The sequence below is a fragment of the Symphalangus syndactylus genome, chromosome 9 (genome assembly GCF_028878055.3).
Source record: "Symphalangus syndactylus isolate Jambi chromosome 9, NHGRI_mSymSyn1-v2.1_pri, whole genome shotgun sequence".
NCBI lineage: Eukaryota > Metazoa > Chordata > Mammalia > Primates > Hylobatidae > Symphalangus > Symphalangus syndactylus.
In genome coordinates, this window is record NC_072431.2 from 60686751 (window position 1) to 60709798 (window position 23048).

Here is a 23048-nt window from a genome sequence, read left to right on the forward strand (position 1 = left end):
ACTGCTCAAGTTTTGGTTGTGTTTGTTTTTTGAGACGGAGTCTCGTTCTGTTGCCCAGGCTGGAGTGCAGTGGCACAATCCCGGCTCACTGCAACCTCCACCTCCCGGGTTCAAGCGATTCTTCTGCCTCAGCCTCCCGCGTAGCTGGGATTACAAGCGTCTGCCATCACACCCAGCTAATTTTTGTATTTTTAGTAGAGACAAGGTTTCTCCATGTTGGCCAGGCTGGTCTCGAACTCCTGACCTCAGGTGATCTGCCAACCTCAGCCTCCTAAAGTGCTGGGATTACAGGTGTGAGCCACTGCGCTGGCCACTGCTTGAATTTTGAATAGTGTGAAAGAAACACTTATTCAAGCATTTGAATAAATTGAAAACTGAGATTCCATTTCACCTTGCCTTTAGATTGGCAAATATTAAAACCACACAGTGTGTGATCCCATGAATACGAAACGTCCGGTATAGGCAAATCCATAGAGACAAAAAGGAGACTGCCGGTTGCCAGGCAGTAGGGGAGGAGGGAATGGGGAGTGACTGCTGGCAGGTTTGGGGTTTCTTATTGGGGTGATTTTAAACGTTCTGGAATTAGGTAGTAGGGATGGTTGCACAACATTGTGGATACAAATGACCGAACTGTACACTTTGAAATGCTGATGTTTATGTTATGGGTATTATATCTCAATAATCGTTTTTAAAAGGCTAATAACAATGACAAAAAAAAGGTATGAAGAAATCTGACCAGGCATCGTGGCTCACGCCTGTAATCCCAGCACTTTGGGAGGCTGAAGTGGGAGGATTGCTTGAGCCCAGGAGTTTGAGACCAGCCTGGGCAACGCAGTGAGACCCCGTCTCTGCAAAAATAAAAAAGTAGCTGGGCATGGTGGTGCGAGCCTATAGTCCCAGCTACCTGGGAGGCTGAGATGGGAGGATTGCTTGAGTCGGGAGGCTGAGGCTGCAGTGAGCTCTGGTCGTGCCACTTTATTCTAGCCTGGGTGATAGAGCAAGACCTTGTCTCTAAAATATATAGACAGGGGCCAGGCGCAGCAGCTCACGCCTATAATCCCAACACTTTGGGAGGCAGAGGTAGGTGGATCATCTGAGATCAGGAGTTCGAGACCAGCCTGAACAAAATGGTAAAACCCTGTCTTTACTAAATACAAAAAAAACTAGCCAGGCATGGTGGCACGTGCCCGTAATCCCAGCTACTTGGGAGGCTGAGGCAGGAGAATCACTTGAACCTGGGAGGCAGAGGTTGCAGTGAGCCGAGATTGATTGCATCATTGCACTCCAGCCTGGGCAACAAGAGTGAAACTCCGTATCCAAAAAATAATAAAAATAAAAATAAAAAATAAAATAAAATATATAGACAAGGTCTTGCTCTGTCATATATTAAGGTTGATGCAAATGTAATCATGGTGTTTGCCATTACTTTTAAGGGCAAAAACCACGATTACATTTGCACCAACGTAATACATATGAAGAAACCTGACCCAAGATCCCTGACTTCTGCCTGGGGTGGGGCCACAGTGGGGGAAGAGGCAGCTTTACAGAGTCAGGCAGGTCAAGGAGAAGGCTGTGGGCACAGAAGGGGCTCCAGGTAGACGGAGCAGCACCTGTGCCAGCATGGAGGCCTCTCCCCCACCCCTTTACTTGCCCCTCCCCCCACAGGAGAACCGCCTGGCCCAGCACACCCTCCAGGCCCTGCAGAGTGAGCTGGACAGCCTGCGTGCCGACAACATCAAGCTATTTGAGAAGATCAAGTTCCTGCAGAGCTACCCTGGCCGGGTGAGGGCCCTCCCCTGGCCTCAGCTCCAGGTGGACCAGGCAGGGAGAGAGGCCGATCAGGGCTCCGGAGGTGGGAGGGTTGGGGACCAAGATGTGCTGGGCAGCCCTGGGCCCCAGAGGCCCCCTGAGGCCTTCCGACATCTCCCCACCCACCCACCTGCCTGCTAGCTGCACTCCCTAAGCTGGGAGAAGCTCACAGAGTGGAGCCCCTGTCCAGATTCATTCACAAAAACTGGCCAGAAGGGCCAGGCATGGTGGCTCATGCCTGTCATCCCACCACTGTGGGAGGCCGAGGCAGGATGATTGCCTGAGCTCAGAAGTTCGAGACCAGCCTGGCCAACATGGTGAAACCCCGTCTCTATTAAAAATACAAAAAAAGTAGCCGGGCATGGTGGCGCACACCTGTAGTCCCGGCTACTCAGGAGGCTGAGGCAGGAGAATTGCTGGAACCCAGGAGGTGGAGGTTGCAGTGAGCCAAGATCACACCACTGCATTCCAGCCTGGGCAACAAGAGCGAAACTCTGTCTCAAAAATAAAACAAAACAAAATAAAATAAATAAAATAAAATAAAATATAAAATAAAAAAATTAAAATAAAATAAAATAAAATAATATAAAATAAAATAAATAAAATAAAATAAAAATAAAATAAAATGCCAGAAGGGCCGGGCACAGTGGCTCATGCCTGTAATCCCAGCACTGTGAGAGGCCAAGGTGGGTGGAGTTTGAGACCAGCCTGGCCAACATAGCGTAACCCCGTCTCTACTGAAAATACAAAGATTAGCCAGGCATCGTGGCACGTGCCTGTAGTCCCAGCTACTCAGGAGGCTGAGGTGGGAGGATCACTTTTGCCCAGGAGGTAGAGGCTGCAGTGAGCTGAGATCCAGCCACTACACTCCAGCCCAGGTGACAGAGCAAGACCCTGCCTCCAAAAAATAAAAATAAATAGGCCCGGCATGGTGGCTAGGCATGTAATCCCAGCGGTTTGGGAGGCTGAGGCGGGCGACTCACTTGAGGTCAGGAGTTCCAGACCAGCCTGGCCAACATAGTGAAACCCCGTCTCTACTAAAAATATAAAAATTAGCTGGGCATGGTGTCATGCACCTGCAATCTCAGCTACTCAGGCGGCTAAGGCAGGAGAATCGCTTGAACCTGAGAGATGGAGGTTGCAGTGAGCCGAGGTCACACCATTGCACTCCAGCCTGGGCGACAGAGCGAAACTCTGTCATAAATAAATAAATAAATAAATAAATAAATAAATAAATAAGCAAGCAAGCAATAATAAAAAATGTAAACAGAATTTGGTCCACACTCCAAAAAGCAACCAAGAGAGTGGATCAGAAACTCACTTGCCGAGTTTTTCTGAGCTAGGGAGGCCTGTGCGTCGCTTCTCTCAGCCCCCAGGCCTCGCAGGGACCACCCCGTGCCAGGAAACCCTTTCTATGAGTGAGAGAAGAGCGTGGGGCATAGTGGGGCAGGGATTCACCTCTCCCTCTCCCTTTGGGGCCCAGCAGCCACCAGCCCCGTCCCCACCCATCAGAGCCGCTCCTCGGCCACCAGAGGGCACTCAGACTCTGCAAACCAGCCAGGCTCTGGGTGGCCAGCTGGGGGGCGTCTCCTCTCCCAGCTGCCTGCCCGGCCGCATGACCACCCCACACTCCCAGCAAACCCACCTTCCTGCACCTGCTCCCGGCCCTGCCTGGGCCTCAGTTCCCCATCTGTGCCCAGAGGCACTGTGGCCCTGACCCCATGGGTAACTCCATGCCCCTGTGGCAGGAGGCACCAGCCACATTCACGTTGTCACCCCAGCACCCTCTCCTGCCGCCTCTGGGATCTAGGGCTCCCTCCCCCACTTCCCTTTTTGCAGATGAGGAAACTGAGGCTCCCCTGGGCTCCTGCCCTTCCCGCTGGGCCCCAAGGCACTGACTGGGTCTCTTCCCCTCCCTGGCTGTGCAGGGCAGCGGCAGTGATGACACGGAGCTGCGATACTCGTCCCAGTACGAGGAGCGCCTGGACCCTTTCTCCTCCTTCAGCAAGCGGGTTTGTGAGCCCAGCCTGGGCAGGGGAGGGGAGGGGCATCGGCCCAGGGAAGCCCCCATCACCTGGCCCCCATCCCTGAGCCCTCGGCCTTCCCTGGCTCCCCTCCACCTGCCCTCGTCTGGGTGCTCTCGGCCAGCCTTGCCATGCCAGTCCTGCACACCCTGGCTCCTCAGGTCAGGAGCCCCCCCAGGACAGCCTCCCCATCGCTTCCGTGCAATGTAGGCCCAGGGCCCATTCAGGAACACCTGCCGATGGCTACCTGAGGGTGTGTGGCAGTGACCGGGTTAACCTGGAGTACATTTGGGGGACAGGCAGACAAGGAAAAACCAGTTAGAGCTCCCGGAGTCAGGCGATCCATGGTGGATCGCCCACAACTCCCCTCCCCCACCCAGACTGCAGAAGCTCTGCCCATGGAGAACTTTCCCATGGGCAGAGTGGGCAGCTGCAGAGGCGGGGAGGGGCTCTCACAGATGTCAGGGGAGTTCAGAATGTCACACTGAGTAGACTGTGCACCCAGGGAAGCCCCTGGCAGCACCCTGGCAGCCCCCTGGGGGTCTGCAAGAACAGCGAGACACGGTGGCCTGTGGCTGGCTGGGCCCTGCTCTCTGCCACAAGCCAGGGCCTGTGAGGTCCTTTGGGGTCCTTTCCTGATCGTCCCTCACTGTGCAGGAGCGGCAGAGGAAGTACCTGAGCCTGAGTCCCTGGGACAAGGCCACCCTCAGCATGGTGAGTCCCTGCCCCTACCCGCCCCTTCCCCGGACAGGCCTGAGCCTCTGTCTCCAGGCACCTCTTTACCTGCCCTGAAGCCCAGGCTGGAGGAGCCGCCTGCCCTGCCAAGAGTGGCTGTGTGACCTGGGACAGGGTCTCTCCCCTTCCCGGGCAGATCCTCTGAGAGCTTGGTTCACAGCATGGTTCTGAACTGGGCTGTAGGGGGGCCATTCCTCAGAATTCCTGCAGCCTAGAGTCAGGCGTGGTGGCTCACACCTGTCATCCCAGCACTTTGGGAGGCCAGAGGATTGCTTGAGCCCAGGAGTTCAAGACCAGCCTGGGCAACACAGTAAGACCCTGTCTCTACAAAAAATAAAATTAGCCAGGCACAGTGGTGTGCACCTGTAGTCCCGGCTACTCAGGAGGCTGACAGAGGAGGATCACTTGAGCCTAGTAAGTCAAAGCTACAGTGAGCTGTGACCACTACATTCCAGCCTGGGCAACCTTGTCTCAAAAAAATTTTTTTAAAGAATTCCAGTGGCCGGGCACGGTGGCTCACGCCTGTAATCTCAGCACTTTGGGAGGCCGAGGTGGGCAGATCATCTGAGGTCTGGAGTTCGAGACCAGCCTGGCCAACATGGTGAAACCCCATCTCTAGTAAAAATACAAAAATTAGCTGGGCGTGGTGGCACACGCCTGTAATCCCAGCTACTCAGGAGACTGAGGCAAGAGAATCACTTGAACCCAGGAGGTGGAGGTTGCAGTGAGCCAAGATACCACCACTGCACTCCAGCCTGGGCGACAGAGGAAAAAAAAAAAAAAAAAAAAAAGAATTCCAGCAGCCCATGTCCCTCGCCCATAATGGTGGAATGGGGGCCCCAGCTTCCTGTCCCTTTCCTCCCCTTGCCACCCTAGGGCCCTTTCTGTGAAGCCCAGGCAGCCCTGCAGGGGTGGGTGAGGCCGGCCCCATCCCCACTCACCCCTCACCCCTTCCTTGCTCCCAGGGGCGTCTGGTTCTCTCCAACAAGATGGCGCGCACCATCGGCTTCTTCTACACACTGTTCCTGCACTGCCTGGTCTTCCTGGTGAGTGTGCACACGGGCGGGCCAGGGACACATTCACCACCCCCAGCCCTGACCTCCAGGGCAGCAGGGCCTGTTACACTGGCCTGGCCCCTGGGCCTACCCCAAGCTGCATCTCCAGCTTGCGGCCACGACTCTCCCCTTCGAGAGCCTTGGCCCACCCCAGGGATGAGAAGGACCCACCCCATTGGGACCTCTGGCCAGGGCACCAGTCGGGCCGCTCTGTGAAAAAGGCCTGGCTGATCGCCTCTGGGACTGGTCCCAGAGGGGCTTCGTGGGAAGAAGGGATGGAGTGGGAAGGGAGCAGGTCTAATGAACTCCACCAAGGGACAGTCACGAAGACTGCACAGAGAAGGGGCGTCTTGAACTAACCTCCTCAGCTGTGGAGGTGGCGTTCTATTTAGCGGATAAGGGCCTCCATGTCTGCCAAGTTGAGGGAGAAGAGGGGTGGAAGGCTGTGTCTCTGGAAGGATCCAGCCTTGGGGACTCCTGTCCCCAGCACAGTCAAGATGGCCCCTACAGGGCTAACCTGGGCTCAAGTTCTGACCCCAGGGCCCAGCGGGTCCTGGCCCTTCCAAGGGTTGGCCCACAGTATTAGAGGAGGTGCCTCCGTGTCTGGGCCCATCTGACCATCTGCAGAAACAGTGGGCGCAGGAGCATGTCTAAGGCCCACCTGCCCTGGAGCCTGGGGCTCGAGACCCTTTATGTTCCAGGCCAGGCCCAGGCCCAGGGGCCATGGGTGGGCTGCAGGGGTGGCCTTGAGGCGAATGGGCAGTTCACCGTGTCTCCACCTGGCCAGGTGCTCTACAAGCTGGCATGGAGCGAGAGCGTGGAGAGGGACTGTGCCACCTTCTGTGCCAAGAAGTGAGGACCCCCACTTGGGCCCCCCTTCAGCCCCACAGCGAGCTCCCAGCACCCCCTGCAACACCCCCGAGTTCCTGCCTCATGTCCCCCACTCCTTAGCCCTCCATCGCAGCCCCCCATTCTGGCCCTCCCCCTCCCCCTACTCCCGGTGTCCACTACCCCCCAGCCCCACCCCATCACATGGTACACACCCCCCTTTCCCAACACACACACTCGGCCTCAGCAAAGCTTCCCGTGTCCCCCAGGTTCGCCGACCACCTGCACAAGTTCCACGAGAATGACAACGGGGCGGCGGCTGGTGACTTGTGGCAGTGATACCCCGGGGCCTCTCCCGTGACAGTGACGGCTGCGCCTCCACCCCGACTGCTCAGTGCATCTAATCACTTAGACTCCCCTGAAGAATCCCCCAAGGAAACTGCCCTTATCCGCTGTCCAGCAGCTGCCAGAGGCCCCAGGTCGCCTCGGGTCCCCTTGAAAGAATGTCTCGGTCACATCAGGCCCGCTAGGTCCAGAAGGCCAGCCACCAATGCCCGGCTAGGCTAAGCCACAGAGACCCTCTCAGCCCCCACCTCAGGCTAGGGCTCTGCCTGCAGCCTGACCTCCAGCCCTGGTGGCAGAGGTCCCTCAGCTGGGAGGCTGATTGGGTGAGCACCGATTCCAGCTGTGGTTAATCCAGCTTGGGCCTGTCTGCACTGCAATCCTCTTGGGCTCCCCTAGGATCCCCCCATGCCCCATAAGAGGCGAAAGGCGCTTCCTTCCAGGACAGCAAGCTTTGAGTCCAGCACCCCCAGCCTGCCTTTGCCACCGGCCCCACCCTGCAGAGTATATGAGGCTTGACAGAGTCTGCCCCCTCCCCCACTGCACCCCAAGAGAGAGAGCCCCAGCCAGCGGAACAGTTTCTATTATCCCCTCCCTGCCCCCAGACCCACGTGATTTCTGCTTTCTTCTTTAGCAAGATATTCTGGTTTCTAGGTAATGAAGAGTCTCTAATGAGCCCCCGAGCCCCAGTCTCTTCAGACTCATGGATTGGCCTGAGGGGTCTGAGCGTCTCCTAGCCAATCAGAACTGGCTGTGGACCACCCTAGCACGGCCACCTCTCAGGGCCACTGGCAGGCCTTCCTAAGTTAGATTTGTAGTTGCATATTTAGCTTTGCACATTTGAAATAAACCACGGTTGCAGCCACCCTGGTGCTCTGTGCTCTGGGACGCTGGAGGGACTGGAGGCTGGTGGGGACGCCTGTGGTGCCACCCCTGGGAGCTGGGGCTGGCCTCACAGCTGGGCACACAGAACATTCCTCCCCCTCTTCTCATCTCCAGGAATTCCATGAGTATGTTCAGAGCTCTGCTGAAACCCAGATCCAGTGTCCGAGTGCTTTTGAGAGGACAAGTAGCACCATCAAAAATGGAAACCCATTCCTTTATTCAAAAACCACCCGGGGCCAGGTGTGGTGGTTTACACCTGTAATCCCAGCACTTTGGGAGGCTGAGGCAGGTGGATCACTTTAGGTCAGGAGTTCGTGACCAGCCTGGCCAACATAGTGAAACCCCGTCTCTACCAAAAATACAAAAATTAGCCGGGCGTGGTGGCGCATGCCTGTAATCCCAGCTACTCGGGAGGGTGAGGCAGGAGAATCTTTTGAACCCGGGAGGCGGAGGTTACAGTGAGCCGAGATCGTGCCAGTGCACTCCAGCCTGGGAAACAGAGTGAGACTCCATCTCAAAAAAAAAAAACCACCACCTGTCAGGCTGTGGTTGGGTGTATGACGTGTCTTGGTCCACGTCAGTTCCTGGGGAATCTCTGCTTCCCTTTCTGTGCTCCCCTTTCCCATGGGCCCCCGCCTGCCAGGGGCTGCAGAGCCTGTGCCCATCAATCCCCCTGAGCACCAGCCTCACATGGGAGCCCCCCTGAGCCACAGGTTCTGGGCCACCTCACCTCCAGCCCAGCCTCAGATGGAGGAGCGCAGTCTCTGGGTCTGGAGTGGGTCCATTAATCCATTGTCCAGGTGTCACAAGACTGGCTGCAAACCCAGGTTCCCCACTGCAGCCCACCAGGCCAGGGTCCCCTGTGCTACCTCTGTCTCCATTTTAGTTCTGAACAGTCTAAAGCGTGTGTATCCAGGGGCCTTTCTTTGGGGTCCCAGTCCCAGCACCCCTCATCTCCCCCATGAGGACTTCCTCCAAGCCCCTCAAGCCTCCTGCCCTCAGGGACCCAGGATGGACCTTTCCTCCCCAACCCTCATTCCTATCCCCAGCGAGGTGACAGCTGCTCTTGGCCAACCACGCCCCCTCCACCCCCACAGCCACTTCCACATCCCCATCAGTTCCTCCTTGTGGGTCCGAGGCGCTCTGCCGCCGGCCCCTCCTCACTTCCTCCTCCCTGGGGATGGATCCAAGCTATTGTCCTGCCCATGGCTTCCCATCTCAGGACCCTCTCTGGCCACTATCATCCCAGCAGTGGAGTTCAGCCCACTACTCTGAACCAGGTTAGTCCACCGCGGGTCAGGCTCGCCCCTCTCCCGGGAGGGTGGAGACCACAACCAGGCCATGTATGGAGCTTCCCTTTCTCCCACTCTCGGGCACCCCCTCCTCCCCCTTCCCGGCCTCATTCATAGGTGTCCTGGTTCCCAGCCAGGCGTGCAGGCCTGTGTGCAGCTCCGATCGAGGGCTGGCCCACTGCGGAAGCTTTCATTAAAGTGTTTGCTGGCCTGGTCCTGCGGAGGGAACAGAGTGGAGATGTGGGGCAGGGAAGGGGCCTGCCTGGCTTCCGTGCCCCCGTGGAGGGCAGCACGGGGGTTTTGGGCAGCAGGTGAGGGCTCTGTCCCCTCCACCTTCAACTCTGGAAGCCCCACCTTTCCATCCCTAAGAAGGGGATGAAAACCCATCTGTCCAGCCTCCTGGGAAATTAGAGATGGGAAATGGCTCTGGGAAAGGTCAGAGGTCAGTTTGGGCCCGGGAGGGCCACAGATGGAGGCAGCCCCGGCTGGCAAGCAGACCAGGACAGAACCGCCAGAGGTGGGGGCAGGGGACAAGGAGGGAGATGAGGGGAGAAGACACCCAGGGGTCCCCCCCTGCTATCTCCAGGAGCAAGACTTCTCTGAGCGGCCCTTTCCACACCTCTGCCCCCACCGAAGCCCTCCCTCCCCTCTCAGACCCCTTCCAGGCCTGCTGAGCCCCCTGCACCTCTTTCAGGAAGCCTCCCAGAGTCCCCGTGCCGTGCCCTCAGCACCAGGGGTCAGGCTACAAGTGCCCCGCAAAGCCCAGCGGGACTGTTTCCTTAGCCCCACTGGTCTCTGTCCTAACGCAGGCGAGTTCTTGAGCCAGGCAGGGGTGAGCGAGGTGCCAGGGCTGTGGCCCCTCATCGCCCCTCTATGATCTCTGACACCTCTCCGGGTGGCATCAGGCCCCCATCACAGCGAAGGCTGGGTGGTGGGGGCACTGCGCTCAGGGGGGCCGTCCCGCCCTGTGGCCCGGGGACGATTTCCCGCAGCGGAGGGCTGCAGGGAGGGGGCGTGGTGGCGCCCTCGGGATTTATGAGAACCAGACGTCGACTTCGCCCGTTGCGACATCCAGGCCTCCTCCAGGCTCCCATTGTCCCCGCTGCGGAGGGTCTGGCCACAGCGGCGGCTCCCGCGAAGCACCCGTCAGCGAGGGGCGCTTGGAGGGCGTCCGCGTCCCATACACCCGCCACGCAGGACATTCCCCCGGCCCCACGCGCCGCGCTCCCGGGGCCACCGCCACCCCGGGCTCGAGGGGTGGCCTCCGCGAGGAGGAGTGGGAGTCCCGCGCCTGGCCTGGGGCCGGCTCGGCGACATGGGGACCCCCGCCCAGATGGGGCGACTCGGAGCCGGCTCCTAACGCCTCTCGCCGGGCCCCAGGGCCAGGCAGTCTCGGCACCGCAGCTGCGGGGAGCCAGCAAGCACCGGCCACCGGCGCCGCTCGGGCTCCGAGGATGGCCGGGGGCGCGGCGGGGGCGGGGCCTGAGCGGCGCAAGGGGGGGCGGGAGGGGGCGGGGGGTGGGGCCCGCGGTGGGGGCGGGGCCAGGACGCGCGAGGGGGCGGGGCCGTGCTCGCGGAGGGGGCGGGGCCGGGGCCCGGGCCGGGAGGCGCGCGCCTTGAGGGCGGGGGGCGCGCCGCGCGGGGCTGGGCTCGGAGCGCGCGGAGCTGGGCTGCCAGAGAGCCGCGCGGGGGACGCGCCGGGACCGCGAGGAGCGCACGAGCCTTCGAGGCGGTGAACGAGGGAGAGAGCAGCCGCCAGTGTCGCCAGCTCCCTCCCGGAGGGAGCCCAGTCCGCCGCGGGCCATGAGCCACCGGGCCCGGGGAGCCCGGCCGCGGTCCGGGCAACGCTCAGCCGGCGCCCCAGCCCGCTTGGCCGCAGCTGCTCGCCTGTAGGTATGGCCTCCTTATACCCAGTTCCTCGCTCCCTGGTCCTTCCCCCGGGACCCCTGTCTGTCCCCGGGGACGTGCGCTGTGTGCGCACCGCTGCCCGGAGGAGAGCGGCCGCACGCGCCTCGGTCCGCGCGTGTCGTCTTTGTGTGCGCGGGTGGGAGGGAGGAGGGCGCGCGAGGGAGGGGACGCGCCCCCAGCTGGGATCGGCTCCCCGATCCCCATCCCGGGCGGGGCGGGGAGCCGCTGGAGGGGCCGAGCCGCCTCTGGAGCAGCTGCGCCCCCGCCCCCTGCTAGGGCCCCTACCGGGTGGTGGGGCAAGAGCAGCCGGGCCCTTAGAGGAGGGGTCTCTGGTTGGGGGAGGGGGTGCCCAGGTCTCTTCCCTACGCTGGGAGCGCTGGGAGGGGGCGTCAACCTATTATGAGGGTGAGGGCCACGGGGTGGGATCGGGGAGGACCTCCTCCAGGCCACAGTCTCTGGGCAGGCACGCCCTCCCTTTGGCCCAGGCCCCGCTTTCTCGACCCGCCCACCCGGGGAGCTCCCCGGAGCCCCCGATTGCGGGGAGGATCGTGGAGGGTGCCCAAGAGGCCGGCGCCTTTAAGAAGGGGCGGGTTCGTGCCCTCCATTCAGGCCCTTGGGCCTCGGCCATTGATGAACCTGCGGGCAGCGCGGGCCGGAACCGCGCCAGCCCAGCGGGCTGAGGCCGGGCAGAGGCAGGGACGCATCCTGGCCCCCTGCAGCCCCGAAGTGGGGGCCTTCAGGGAGGGAAGTCTGCAGTGACTGGAGCCTCTCAGGAGCCACGCAAGGCAGACCGGGCAGCCCCAGGCGAGACCCTGAACACGAATAAGCCAGGATCTACGTGCACTTCGAGCTAGTGCAAGGGAGAGCCTCAGGCTAGGCTGTCAGACCTGGGTGGAGCCCTACCAATGCCCCCGAGCCAACATCACCTACCCTGTAAAATGGGATGGTGCTGCCTGCCTCCTGGCTAAGGGACCGGCAACTCCCTGCAGGGGCAGGAATTGCGTTCCAGAGTCAGGTCCCTGGAGCTCCTCTGGGAGGACTGGGGGCAGGGGGTGTGGTTTCCCCAAGAGGTTTTGACTGCCTCTTGAGCTGAAGCCCCCCTACTCTGTCCCACCTTGAACTCTCCCAACCTCTTCCCTCCTGGCCTCCCCGCTCCACGCAGAAAGAGGTTGGGAGAGTGACCTAGAACTTTTCAGCTCCAGGAACTTTGGGAGAGGTCTGGTGGTGGTGGTGGTGGTGGCACTTCTTTTAGGCTAGTGTGGATCAGGACATTTTTGGGGGTCTCAGAGACAGTTTCCCACCAGCTACTTCCTTAGAGGTCTGTCCCACCGACATACAAGAACAGCCCCACCCCGTGGCAGGCTGGCTTCTGATGCTGCTTGGTTGAATGCTTCTAGGTAATCAAGGGTTAATGCACACGCTTTTCTTTTTACCCTTGTTGTGAAAAAAATCTGTCTAAAGTTTCTAAACCCCTCTTCCCTACTTAGCGTGAGTCTCCTAGGGAGGACTTCTGTACAAATACCCAGCGGTGGGCTTCCCTTGGAGGTCTTGGAAGTGGGATCTCCACCCAAGTGATCCTGGGCCTCCCAGGGCTGAGCTTTTGGTTTCAAACTTACTTGTGCCAAGCTATGGGCATCAGGGTCGCTGTTCGTGTCATGTTTACAACAACCCTGTGGGTTTAGTGCTATTATTATCCCCACACACTTAGGGAGGGGAAGTGACCGGCCCAAAGTCCTGCAGTCAACAAGCCAGGCCTCCCAACCACTCCTCTCTGACAAGAGGCTGGCACTTCTTGCCCTGCCTACGCAGCCTGGGTTGCAAGGAATTGGGGGTTTAGGTGCTTCAGGCCTCCTGGCTGCTGTCTTCCTGGGGCTACGCTCATTCTTACTGTCCAAGTGAGGCCAGGGGACTGGTCAGAGCCCTGGGTCCTAGGGAGGTTTCTCTTCCCCGCTCACCTGGCTGGGTGCCGTTTTATGGCTATGCTCTGTCTAGGGGGATAGCAGGTGTGACCCCTCAACATGAGGTCACAGCCGACACCTGTTTGGGCAGAGCAAGGCAGGGCATCGCTGTGTGGGCGTGCAGCATCTTTTGGTTCCTCTGGGTGAAGCAGGGTTTGGGCCCCATTCTCCACATACTTCCGGGCCATCTGAGGGTAGCGCCCACGTGGGGAGTGGAGAGGACAGCCAGCCAGGAGCTCACGGTCTGGTGGAAGAGACAGGCCACAGCCATGTGGTGTGGTGGATGGCAGGGGGCAAGGGTGGAGGTGGGGACAGGCTCAAGGGGCATTCCCGAGGCCTCTGTGGGCTTGGGGGCCTGCCTGCTATTGGGGCAGAACAGGGGAAGTAGGCAGTGCCCGGCTGGGTGCTGAAGCTCTGTGCAGAGGACAGGCAGGAGTTGGAGGAAGAGGATATATTCGAACTTGGATGTGGTGAGTTTGAGGTACCTGGAGATCAGCCAGGCTGGGAGCTGAGCTCGGAGAAAGGCGCGGGGAAGCTTTATTAGCACCTGTAGGCCCCAGAGTTTGGGGATGTTCAGATCTTAGGGGTGCCACCAGAGGCCTTAGGAGGCACTGGTATGAGTGTCCTGGAAAAGCCAGAAGGCAGCTGGGTGGGATGAGTTGGTGGGGGGCACTGAGGGGGTATCCTGCAGGTTTAGGGGACTGGGCCAGGGCCCATGTGAGACTTATGACACTGGGGGAGTGGAAGGGGCTGAGTGTCTCAGGCCAAGGCTGGAGACTGGGGGGGCACCTCTGCTCTGCAACCCCAGAAAGGCAGGGTGGGGTGGGAGTAACCAGGGCCAGTGCAGCTGGAACCAGCCCAGCCTGCCCTCCACCTGCAGAGCCCATCCAGGAACTGTCCAGCACTGGGCGCTCCTGAAGGAGGCTGAGTCTGCCTCTTGAGCCCACAGGCCCTGGCTTAGCTTGTTGTCCTGGCCCCGACTCCCTGCTCATCTGACCCCCACTTCCTGCAGAGCCCAGCTGTGGATTCCCCTGCCCCCCTACCCAGCTGCTCAGAGTGCCCTATCCTCTAAAGGTGGTCATTTCCTTTCCTGAAACAGGGATTTGGTCTTCCCACTCTGCCCTTGGAAGCGGAGTTCCCCAGAAACAGGTCTCAGAAAGGGACCAGCCTGGAACTTGGCTCCATACCCCCCTTTATTTTTTTTATTTTTTTGAGACAGTCTTGCTCTGTCGACCAGGCTGGAGTGCAGTGGCATGCAATCTCGGCTCCCTGCAACCTCCACCCTTGGAGTTCAAGCAGTTCTCATGCCTCAGCCTTCTGAGTAGCTGGGGTTACAGGTGTGCACCACCATGCCTGGCTAATTTTTGTATTTTTAGTAGAGACGGGGTTTCACCATGTTGGCCAGGCTGGTCTCAAACTCCTGACCTCAAGTGATCCGCCCTCCTCGGCCTCCCAAAGTGCTGGGATTACAGGTGTGAGCCACTGCACCTGGCCTCCCCTCTTGCCCATTCTGCGGCCCTGGCCCCTCCCACTTGGTGTCTGACGCACAATGGGAGCTCACCACTGCGTGGTGGCCAGAGCATGGTGGGTAGTCACCTCCCTCCCCAGAACCCCATTTCTTCATCTCTACAATGAAGAAACAACTCTTTCTTACAGGGAAGATGTGAGGGGAGAAAGGTTTTAACAGGAGCATGGCCCACTGAAATGTGGGTTCTAGAACGCCGACCTTGGCCACACTGGAGCCTGGATTTATGTGTTGGGGCAGTGGGTACCTCTGCAGCCGCCTGCCATGAGCAGTTGGAGGAAAAGGGAATGAATAGAGCTGTGATTTTTAAACAAATTGCTTATTTAATCTTCATGACAGCCCCTTAAGGTTAGCACTGCTATCACCTCCATCTTAACAGATGGGGAAACTGAGGCTCCAGAATCCAAGGGGTCATTTCACTGGGTAGCAGGGCAGCTGGGATCCAAACCCAGACAGTTTGGCTCCAGATCTCAGACTTTTAACACTGTCCCAGCATGTCAAATGACCAGAGGTGGCCATAGGGAGATGCCCAGGCAGTGGGGCTCCCTTTGCTGGGGAACAACTGTCAAATGCAACTGTGGGAACCCCTGGGACTGAGGGTCTGCACGCCCCGGTGCCAACAGGGCTTGTCAAGCTTGGGATGTCCGCAAAAGCCGGGGGGCTCAGCAGAAGGGCTCCCACCCTCCCATGGCGGTGGCAAAGGCTGAGCGTGGCATGAGAGGCCTGGGGTTGTCCTGGGTGCAGGGCTGTTGTAATAGCTGCCTCCAAGCGATGCTGCTCAGGGCGGGCCTTGGACTAGAACGTTATCTGCATGGAGGAGCAGCTAGGGAAACTAATGCTCAGAACAGCCAAGACCACGTAGTACCTACTCACCCATACAGAGGCATACAAGTCCCAAGCGCTCTGAATCCACACCTGTTCCCCATCGCCAGCCAGAAGGCCCCCACCCACCCACTCTGCAGCAAAGTCACAGCAAGTTCAAGGGTTAAGTTAAGGCCAGAAACCATGCCTATTTTGCCTTCTGCCAGGGTGGTGGAATGAGCGCAGATAATTCTGGGAGGGGAGAGTTGGGGAATTCCAGCCACATCTGGCAGGAGGCCCTGGTTCAGAGCCTACCTTGTGGGGATGCAGTCTCTGGGGAGGTGAGGAGTAAGATGGGCTTGAAAACCAACGCCCACGTATTCAGCAGTGAAGCAGAGACTGCACTGTGTGCTGTGTTCCTGAATCTGCAGGAGAGAGAGAGACTCACCTAGTCAGCGGGTGGGAGTCACTCCAGGCCGGAGGGATGGCCTGCCCAAAGAGCATCTGTGTCCTGCCCAGGGAGGGGTGCAGAGAGGAGGCTGGAGGGGTGGAAGGGACTGCCCCACTGAGGCCAGGAGGGTGCTTGAGGAACAGCAGGATTGAAGGAGCCTCTGTTGTCCAGAGCGAGGCTGAGTGGGCTAGGCCAGTGCTGCTAAGGTCCTGAGGATCCCTAAGGGCAGTGGACATGAGAAGGCATGACTGGGCAGCTTTTCTGAGGATGATGGAGGTGAGCAGAGTGAGGCCTTGTCTCTTGTGTCAGGCAGCGAGGTACCCCAAGAAGAGGCTGCACGAGACCAGCCTGGGCAACATAGTGAGACCCCCATCTCTACTAAAATATCAAAAAATTACCTGGGACCGGGTGCACTGGCTCATATCTATAATCCTAGCACTTTGGGAAGCTGAGGCGGGCGGATCACCTAAGGTCGGAAGTTCGAGACCAGCCTGGCCAAGATGGTGAAACCCTGCCTCTCCTAAAAATACAAAAATTAGCCGGGCTTGATGGGACACACCTATAGTCCCAGCTACTCAGGAGGCTGAGGCAGGAGAATCACTTGAACCTAGGAGGCAGAAGTTGCCATGAGCCAAGATCACGCCATTGCACTCCAGCCTGAGCAACAGAGTAAGACTCCGTCTCAAAAAAAAAAAAAAATTACCTGGCCATGGTGTCATGTGCCTGTAGTCCCAGCTACTTAGGAGGCTGAGGCAGGAGAATTGCTTGGGCCCAGGAGTTCGAGGCTGCAGTGAGCTATGATTGCACCACTGCACTCCAGCCTGGGCCACAGAGTGAGACTTTATCTCAAAAAAAAAAAGGCTTCAGTTTCCCCATCGTGAATGGTTCATTGGGGGGTAGGTGGCACTGCACACCCAGGACATAGGAGAGGACCCTTAGTTCTGACCGTGTCCCCCTTCATGCACTTGGTTCTCTGACTGCTGCTCTGAGGACGGAGCTAAGTGAGGGTGCAGGAGGAAGGGGGGTCTCTTGGCAGTGGGGCGCAGCCTTTTGGGGTGCTGCATAGCTAGTTTGACTTGTGGGACCACTGACCATCCCTCCTCTTCCCGGGGCTCCTGGCCTCCTGTGGCTGGGATGGTGCTGGGGAGGAGGTGGGGGCGCCAGCTGGACGTGGGCGGGGCTTCTGCCTCTCCCCGCTCCCAGGGCCACCGCCCACTGTGCGGCGCATCGATTGGTCGCGGGCCCATTAGCGGGGGCGGCGAGTCCGACTCATCAATATTTTAAGGAATGACCTGGCCTTGGGGTCTGGAATTGCTGCGCGGGGGCGGGGGGGGTGCTGAAGACCGGCTTTATTTTATTTTTTTTTTTTGTCCTCCAATTGTCAGCGCTATTTTTACCGCCGGAAAGCCGCCGCCCCCTCCCCCATGCCGGCTGGACCTGTCTAGCCGGGCTGGGGGTTGGGGTCTCTTGTCTGGGTTGCTGGTCGTGGGGTTAGGAGAGGCCATGGCTTGGAAAGGCGATGAGCAGGGACTCCTTTAGGCTTCCCCTGCCCTCCTCGCTCCATCCCCCACCACCAAAAACCCCTCTGAAGCCCCCATCCCATCCGAGATGAGAACAAAAAAAACATTTTTTCAGGAGGAGAAGGCAGACAGCCCATCTGAGCCCAGAAAAACCGGAGGTGGGGGGGTGTAATGGATGGGGGGAGGATGGTCTAACCGCCCAGTGCTCCGAGGAGGGCCAGCACCGTAGGGGGCCCGGGGTGGGCTTCCTTTGTCTCCAACGCCAGTCCTCAGAGAAGCAGCCTGTGAGGGGGAGAGGCAACCCCCTACCTGTCCCTGGTCCCAATGGAATGACAGCCCAGTCTTCAATGTCCGAGGCCATCACTTCTGCATAAAAATCAGGAGCCCCTAGAAGCCACACACAGCTCTAGCAGCCCCATTTTACTGATAGGGAAGTGGAGGCACCAAGAGACACAGGGCCTGGCCCAGGATTAGAGTCCAGATCTCCCAGAGCCCAGTCCAGCACTGCCCGGCACCAACTCAGCTGGTCTGTTCTGACACCCTGGGACCATAGGAGGAGAGCTGACCACCAAGAGAGTTAAAGACCACAGGGTCTTGGAGATCAGAGGGGGACAGCAGTATAGGGAAGGTTTCCTGGGAGAAGAGAAGGTTTTGTTTTGGTTTGGTTTTTTGACACAGGGTCTTGCACTGTTGCCCAGGCTGGAGTGCAGGGGTGCAATCTCAGCTCACTGCAGCCTCAACTTTCTGGGTTAAAGCAATCCTCCTGCTTCAGTCCCCCAAGTACCTGGGACTACAGGCGTGTGCCACCATGTCTGGCTAAGTTTTGTATTTTTGGTAGAGACGGAGTTTCACCACGTTGCCCACGCTGCTCTCGAACTCCTGAGCTCAAGTGATGTACCCGCCTCTGCCTCCCAAAGTGCTGGGATTACAGGCGTGAGCCACCACATCCAGCCAGAAGAGAGGGTTATGCACGGTCTAAAGGGAGGGGAGATGCTGAATAGTTGGAAGAGCAAAGTCCCTAGAGAGGACTTGAAACACCAACCCTGGCAGCACCCAGAGGTTGGGGGAGCTCCCACCCTGCCCATGCCTGCACATGGGTTATAACATTGCAGACACCACCTCCTGTGCCATCTTGCCACCGAGTGGTCAGAAAGTGAGAAGAGTGGGCTCAGAGGTTGGGAGTGTGGTCAGTGTCATTCAGGGAGCCCCCGCAGGGTCACGCCTTGAGCCCAATTCAGCGAAGCTCCCTACATGTGGTCTCCTCCCCAGTTCTGCTCCCAAAGGTGGATGGGGACAGTGCACTCCTGCCCCTGCCACAGCCAGGCCCCCTTCCCTGTGTCTTGCAGCCTCCCCTCTGCAGAGAACCATGTCCGGGCCTCCCTCCCTCCATCTGTAGCCAGGTGGGGGCCTCCCTGCTGGCACTGCTGTTTGGAGACTTATCCCTCTAGCTGCTCAACCTGCTTCCTCTGTGCTTCCAGGGGCTGGACCTACTGAGGGCTTCTGTGCCTGGCATCAGGCCCACAGGCTCCTGGGCGGCCTGCAGGGTTAGGTAGGGGAGGTCAGGGCAGTCCCAACCTCCCAGTGCCTCCCAGGCCAGTCCCTGCCTAGGACCTGGCCACACTTGCCATGCCCTTGGAAGATTCCTCTCTAAGTTCCACTCCCACTCCAGTGAGGGCTACCTGAGACCTACCTGCGAGAGCCTCCCCCAGGGCCCCGTCCCCCATCTCTGTGCCTTCTCCCTACCAAGGGTTCCTCCAGTCAGGAGGAGGAGCTGGGGGCGACAGGGATTGATGTCTGAGGACTCGGCACTGGGGCTGACTTCCTGCCTGCCGCTGCCTGCCCCATGTGGGGGCATAATCACCTCACTCAGGGACCCCACACCTACCCTTCCCAGGCTGCCAAGTCACTGGCTCTGAGCCCCCTGGGGGTCCTAATGGTATAGGGAGAGAGGTGGCCACCGTCAGGAGCACTAACCTATGGGATAAATGGATGGGCCTGGAGTTCAGGGACAGGGTTTTATGGGTTCAGCTGCGGCCCCACCCCCACCCCAGGAAATGCCACCCCCGCAGGTCAAGGCCTGGGCCTGGGCTCATGACCTTCCCTGGAGGCCATGGTGGTGGTGGTGGTGGTGGTGGTGGCGGCGGCAGGTGTGTTCCCGTCTCCACCCCTCAGGGAAGAAGCAAGTTCCAGGAGCCTGGACTTTTGCCCTGCACACTTTCTGTGTCAGATGGGGAGACAGCCATGAGGACAGACACTTGAAGTACCCTATAACTGGCACCATGCAAGACAGACAGGCAGGAGGAGACTGTGGGAGCTCAGAGGAGACACTTGTGCTGGCCTGGGTCAGGGAGAAAGGAGGGGTGTCAGGGAAGGCTTCCTGGAAGAAGTGGCTTCTGGATTAATTATTGAAGGGTAAGTAGGAGTTAGGGGAAGAAAGGAGGAAGCACGGGGCAGGGAAAAGGTCAGGCATGAGCAAAGCTCGTGGGTTCCTCAGTCCCCATCCTCCCCCCACCTTCGTGAACTCTAACCACCACCACCACCACTACCCAACCGCCAATGTCCTGATAAGTCCTGTCCCCAACTCATTGTTCAGGCCCCCAGCACCCTCTTTATTTTCTATGCACTCATGAATCCCAACGCAATAACCACCTCTTGAAGGAAACCTTCCAAACTCCCTACTCCCCTCCCCTAGTACCAAGGCAGGAGTCTCCTAGGAGACCGCTGGTTTGGAAACCTGTCCTTGAAGCTAAGCAGGCTCAACTGGGAGCCCTGTTCCCGTCCCTGGGGCTGTCCCTTGGTTATTGACTGCAGACTGATGGCGAGGTTGCCCCAAGGAGAGAGGGAATTCCCACGGTGCCCTATGGCCCAGAGGCCTCGCAGATGATCTCACAAAAATGGGGCAGCTATTTTTACCTGGCATTTAATTACGGGGTTTGGATCCCAGAGGAGAGATGAGATGGTGATCCCAGGAGCTGCGAGGGAGGGGCATTCTGGGAACTGTGGGGATCCTGGGAGGACAGGCGAGGGCATGATCCTCTAACTCAGTTCCTTGGAAGGATGGTCGCTTGTCCCCCAACCCTAGGCTGGCTCCTTAGACAGGGGTGCCCCAGGGCACTACATCACCCTATTTCATCACTATTGGTAATTTTCCCCCTGGCTTGGATGGGGGCTGTAAGCACACAGCAGGTTAGACCTGTGTCCCCAGGGACAATGGCAAGGCCCCCCAGGTGATGGGCTGGGCCCAAGCCATGCAGTTGAGCCATCCAGAGCTGTGAAGGATGGAGGGGCCTGGGAATAAGAGGATGAAGCTGGGGTGAGGAGACAGCTGGGATTCCTGGATTGGGGCGTCTTCAAAATTGGATTTGAATGGGAATTCTGGGGGAAACCAGATTCCAGAATGTGGGAATGTAAGTAGAAGCGTGCAGGCCATCGTGATGGAAAGAAGCAGGGTCTTCAATGTCAGTACAAAAACCTGGTCCCTTTAGCCAGGCATGGTAGCTCTTGCCTATAGTCTGAGCTACTCGGAAGGCTGAGGCGGGAGGATCACTTGAGCCCAGGAGTTGGAGGCTGCAGTGAGCTATGATCTCGCCACTGCACTCCAGCCTGGGAGACACTGCAAGACTCTGTCTCAAAAAAAAAAAAAACCTTGGTTCTTATCCACAGCTTTGCTTACCAAGGCTTCAGATACCTGTGGTCAACAGAGGTCTGAAAATATTAAATAGAAAATCCCAGAAGTAAACATACAAATAAAAATGTAAATTGCAGGCCATTCTGAGTAGCAGGATGAAGTCTCAAACTGTCCTGCTGTTCTGCCTGGGATGTGAATGATCCCTTTGTCTGGCATATCCGTGCTCTAGATATGACCCGCTCGCCACTTAGGAGCTGTCTGGGTTATTAGATCCAAAAAAACGTAGTAGGCCAGGTGCAAGTGACTCATGCCTATAATTTCAGCACTTTGGGAGGCCAAAGCCAGAGGATTGCTTGAACCCAGGAGTTCAAGACCAGCCTCATCAATAGAGTGAGATCCCGTCTCACACACACACACACGCAAATACAGTGTACAGAGGTTCAGTATTAGCCAGTTTCAAGCGTCTGCTAGGGTTCTCGGGACATATACCCCTTAAATGAGAGGGAACTACCATATTTGATCCACACTAGGAGGAGACCCCTCAAGTCCTGGAGTCACTGCAGACCTGGGCGAGAACCCTGGACCTGTCTTGTCACTAACAAGCTGTTTGTCCTCAGGCCCCATGTGAGGGCTTAGGTGGTGACAGCTGTGACATGCCTGGTGTGCCGAACTCATTCATTTGTTCATTCAGTCAGTGTTTCCCAAGCACCTGCCGTATGCCCAGCACTTAGGACACTGGCAAAATCCCTGCCTTGTGAAACTGGCATTCTCAGGGGAAGGGAGTGGAGGGAGACACACGACCAAGCAACTAAATATATGATATGTCGGCCGGCAATAAGGATAATGGTGAAAATAGGCAGAGTGCATGGAGCACATCAGAGGGAGTATTGTCATCAGAGGGATTTGTCATTCTCAAGAGTGGTCAAGGAAGGCTATTGGCCAAGCCAATGGTTGAGCAGAAAAGCCCGAAGAAGGTGAGGGAATGTGGAGGAAAGAGCATTCCAGGCATGTGCAAAGGTCCTGAGGTAGAAATTTGGCTGCTATGCTTCTGGGAGGGCAAGGAGGCAGGTGCAGCCAGGGAAGAGTGGCAGGAGGTATATCCAGAGGGGTAAATGGAGGCAGATTATGTCAGGCCCTAGGGGCTGTGCACAGGACTCGGCTTTTACTCTGACTGTAATAGGAACCACTGCAGGATTTTGTGCAGGGGAGGGACGTGATCTGTCTTGTGTTTTGGTTTTGGGTTTTTGTCTTTGTTTTGTTTTGTTTTTGAGTCAGAGTCTCTATCACCAGGCTGGAGTGCAGTGTCACGATCATAGCTCACTGCAGCCTCCAACTCCTGGGCTCAAGCGATTCTCCCACCTCAGTCTCCTTAGTATCTAGGACTTTAGGCATGCCACCACATCCAGATTGGTTTTTGTTGTTTTTGTTTTTGTTGTTGTGGTGGTGCTTTTTGAGACAGAGTCTTGCTCTGTTGCCCACGCTGAAGTACAGTGGTGCCATCACAGCTCACTGTAGCCTCAACCTCCCAGGCTCAGGTGATCCTCCTGAGTAGCTAGGACTATAGGCATGTCACCACATTCAGATCAACTTTTTTTGTTTATTTTTTGAGGCAGGGTCTTGCTCTGTTCCCAGGCTGGAGTACAGTGGCCCCATCACAGCTCACTGTAGCTGCAACCTCCCAGGCTCAGGTGATCCTCCTGAGTAGCTGAGACTACAGGTGTGTGCCACCTTGCCCAGCTAATTTTATGTATTTTTTGTAGAGACAGGGTTTTGCCATGTTGCCTAGGCCAGTCTTGAGCTCCTGAGCTCAAGCACTCTGCTCACCTGGGCCTCCCAAAGTGCTGGAATTACAGGCCAATGTGTAAGCCAATGTGCCCGGCCAAGACAATTTTTTTGTTATTACTTTTTCTTTTTTCTTCTTTTTTATTTATTTTTTTTTTTTTGAGATGGAGTCTCACTGTGTCGCCCAGGCTGTAGTGCAGTGGCGCGATCTCGGCTCACTGCAAGCTCCGCCTCCCAGGTTCACGCCATTCTCCTGCTCCAGCCTGCACCTGCCACCACACCTGGCTAATTTTCTGTATTTTTAGTAGAGATGGGGTTTCACTGTGTTAGCCAGGATGGTCTCGATCTCCTGACTTCGTGATGCGCCCACCTCGAACTCCCAAAGTGCTGGGATTACAGGTGTGCGCCACCGCGCCCGGCATTTTTTTTTTTTTTGAGGTAGAGTCTGGCTCTGTCACCTCGGCTGGAGTGCAGTGGTGGGATCTCAGCTCACTGCAACCTCTGC

The 23048-nt window shown here is 57.8% G+C and overlaps 2 protein-coding genes across 14 annotated transcripts in view; both read left to right on the top strand.

Moving 5' to 3' along the window:
- Positions 1-7658, top strand: part of CUX1 (cut like homeobox 1) — a 465511-nt gene extending 457853 nt beyond the window's left edge. For all 5 annotated transcript variants that reach the window (XM_055292664.2, XM_055292665.2, XM_055292668.2 and 2 more), the window contains 6 exons: positions 1666-1782; positions 3738-3821; positions 4491-4547; positions 5534-5614; positions 6411-6475; positions 6721-7658. In XM_055292664.2, the coding sequence (XP_055148639.1) occupies positions 1666-1782; positions 3738-3821; positions 4491-4547; positions 5534-5614; positions 6411-6475; positions 6721-6790 (474 nt within the window). In that variant the 3' untranslated portion in view covers positions 6791-7658. The remainder of the gene's footprint in view (positions 1-1665; positions 1783-3737; positions 3822-4490; positions 4548-5533; positions 5615-6410; positions 6476-6720) is intronic.
- A 1095-nt stretch (positions 7659-8753) lies between these two features.
- The window catches only part of SH2B2 (SH2B adaptor protein 2), a 36836-nt gene continuing 22541 nt past the window's right edge, over positions 8754-23048 (top strand). The window contains exon 1 of one of the 9 annotated variants that reach the window (XM_063646318.1): positions 8754-8958. In XM_063646318.1, the coding sequence (XP_063502388.1) occupies positions 8859-8958 (100 nt within the window). In that variant the 5' untranslated portion in view covers positions 8754-8858. Of the gene's footprint in view, positions 8959-10594; positions 10864-13216; positions 13307-23048 lie in introns of those variants that run through there. The other 8 variants (XM_063646317.1, XM_055292674.2, XM_055292673.2 and 5 more) reach the window with 8 other exon arrangements.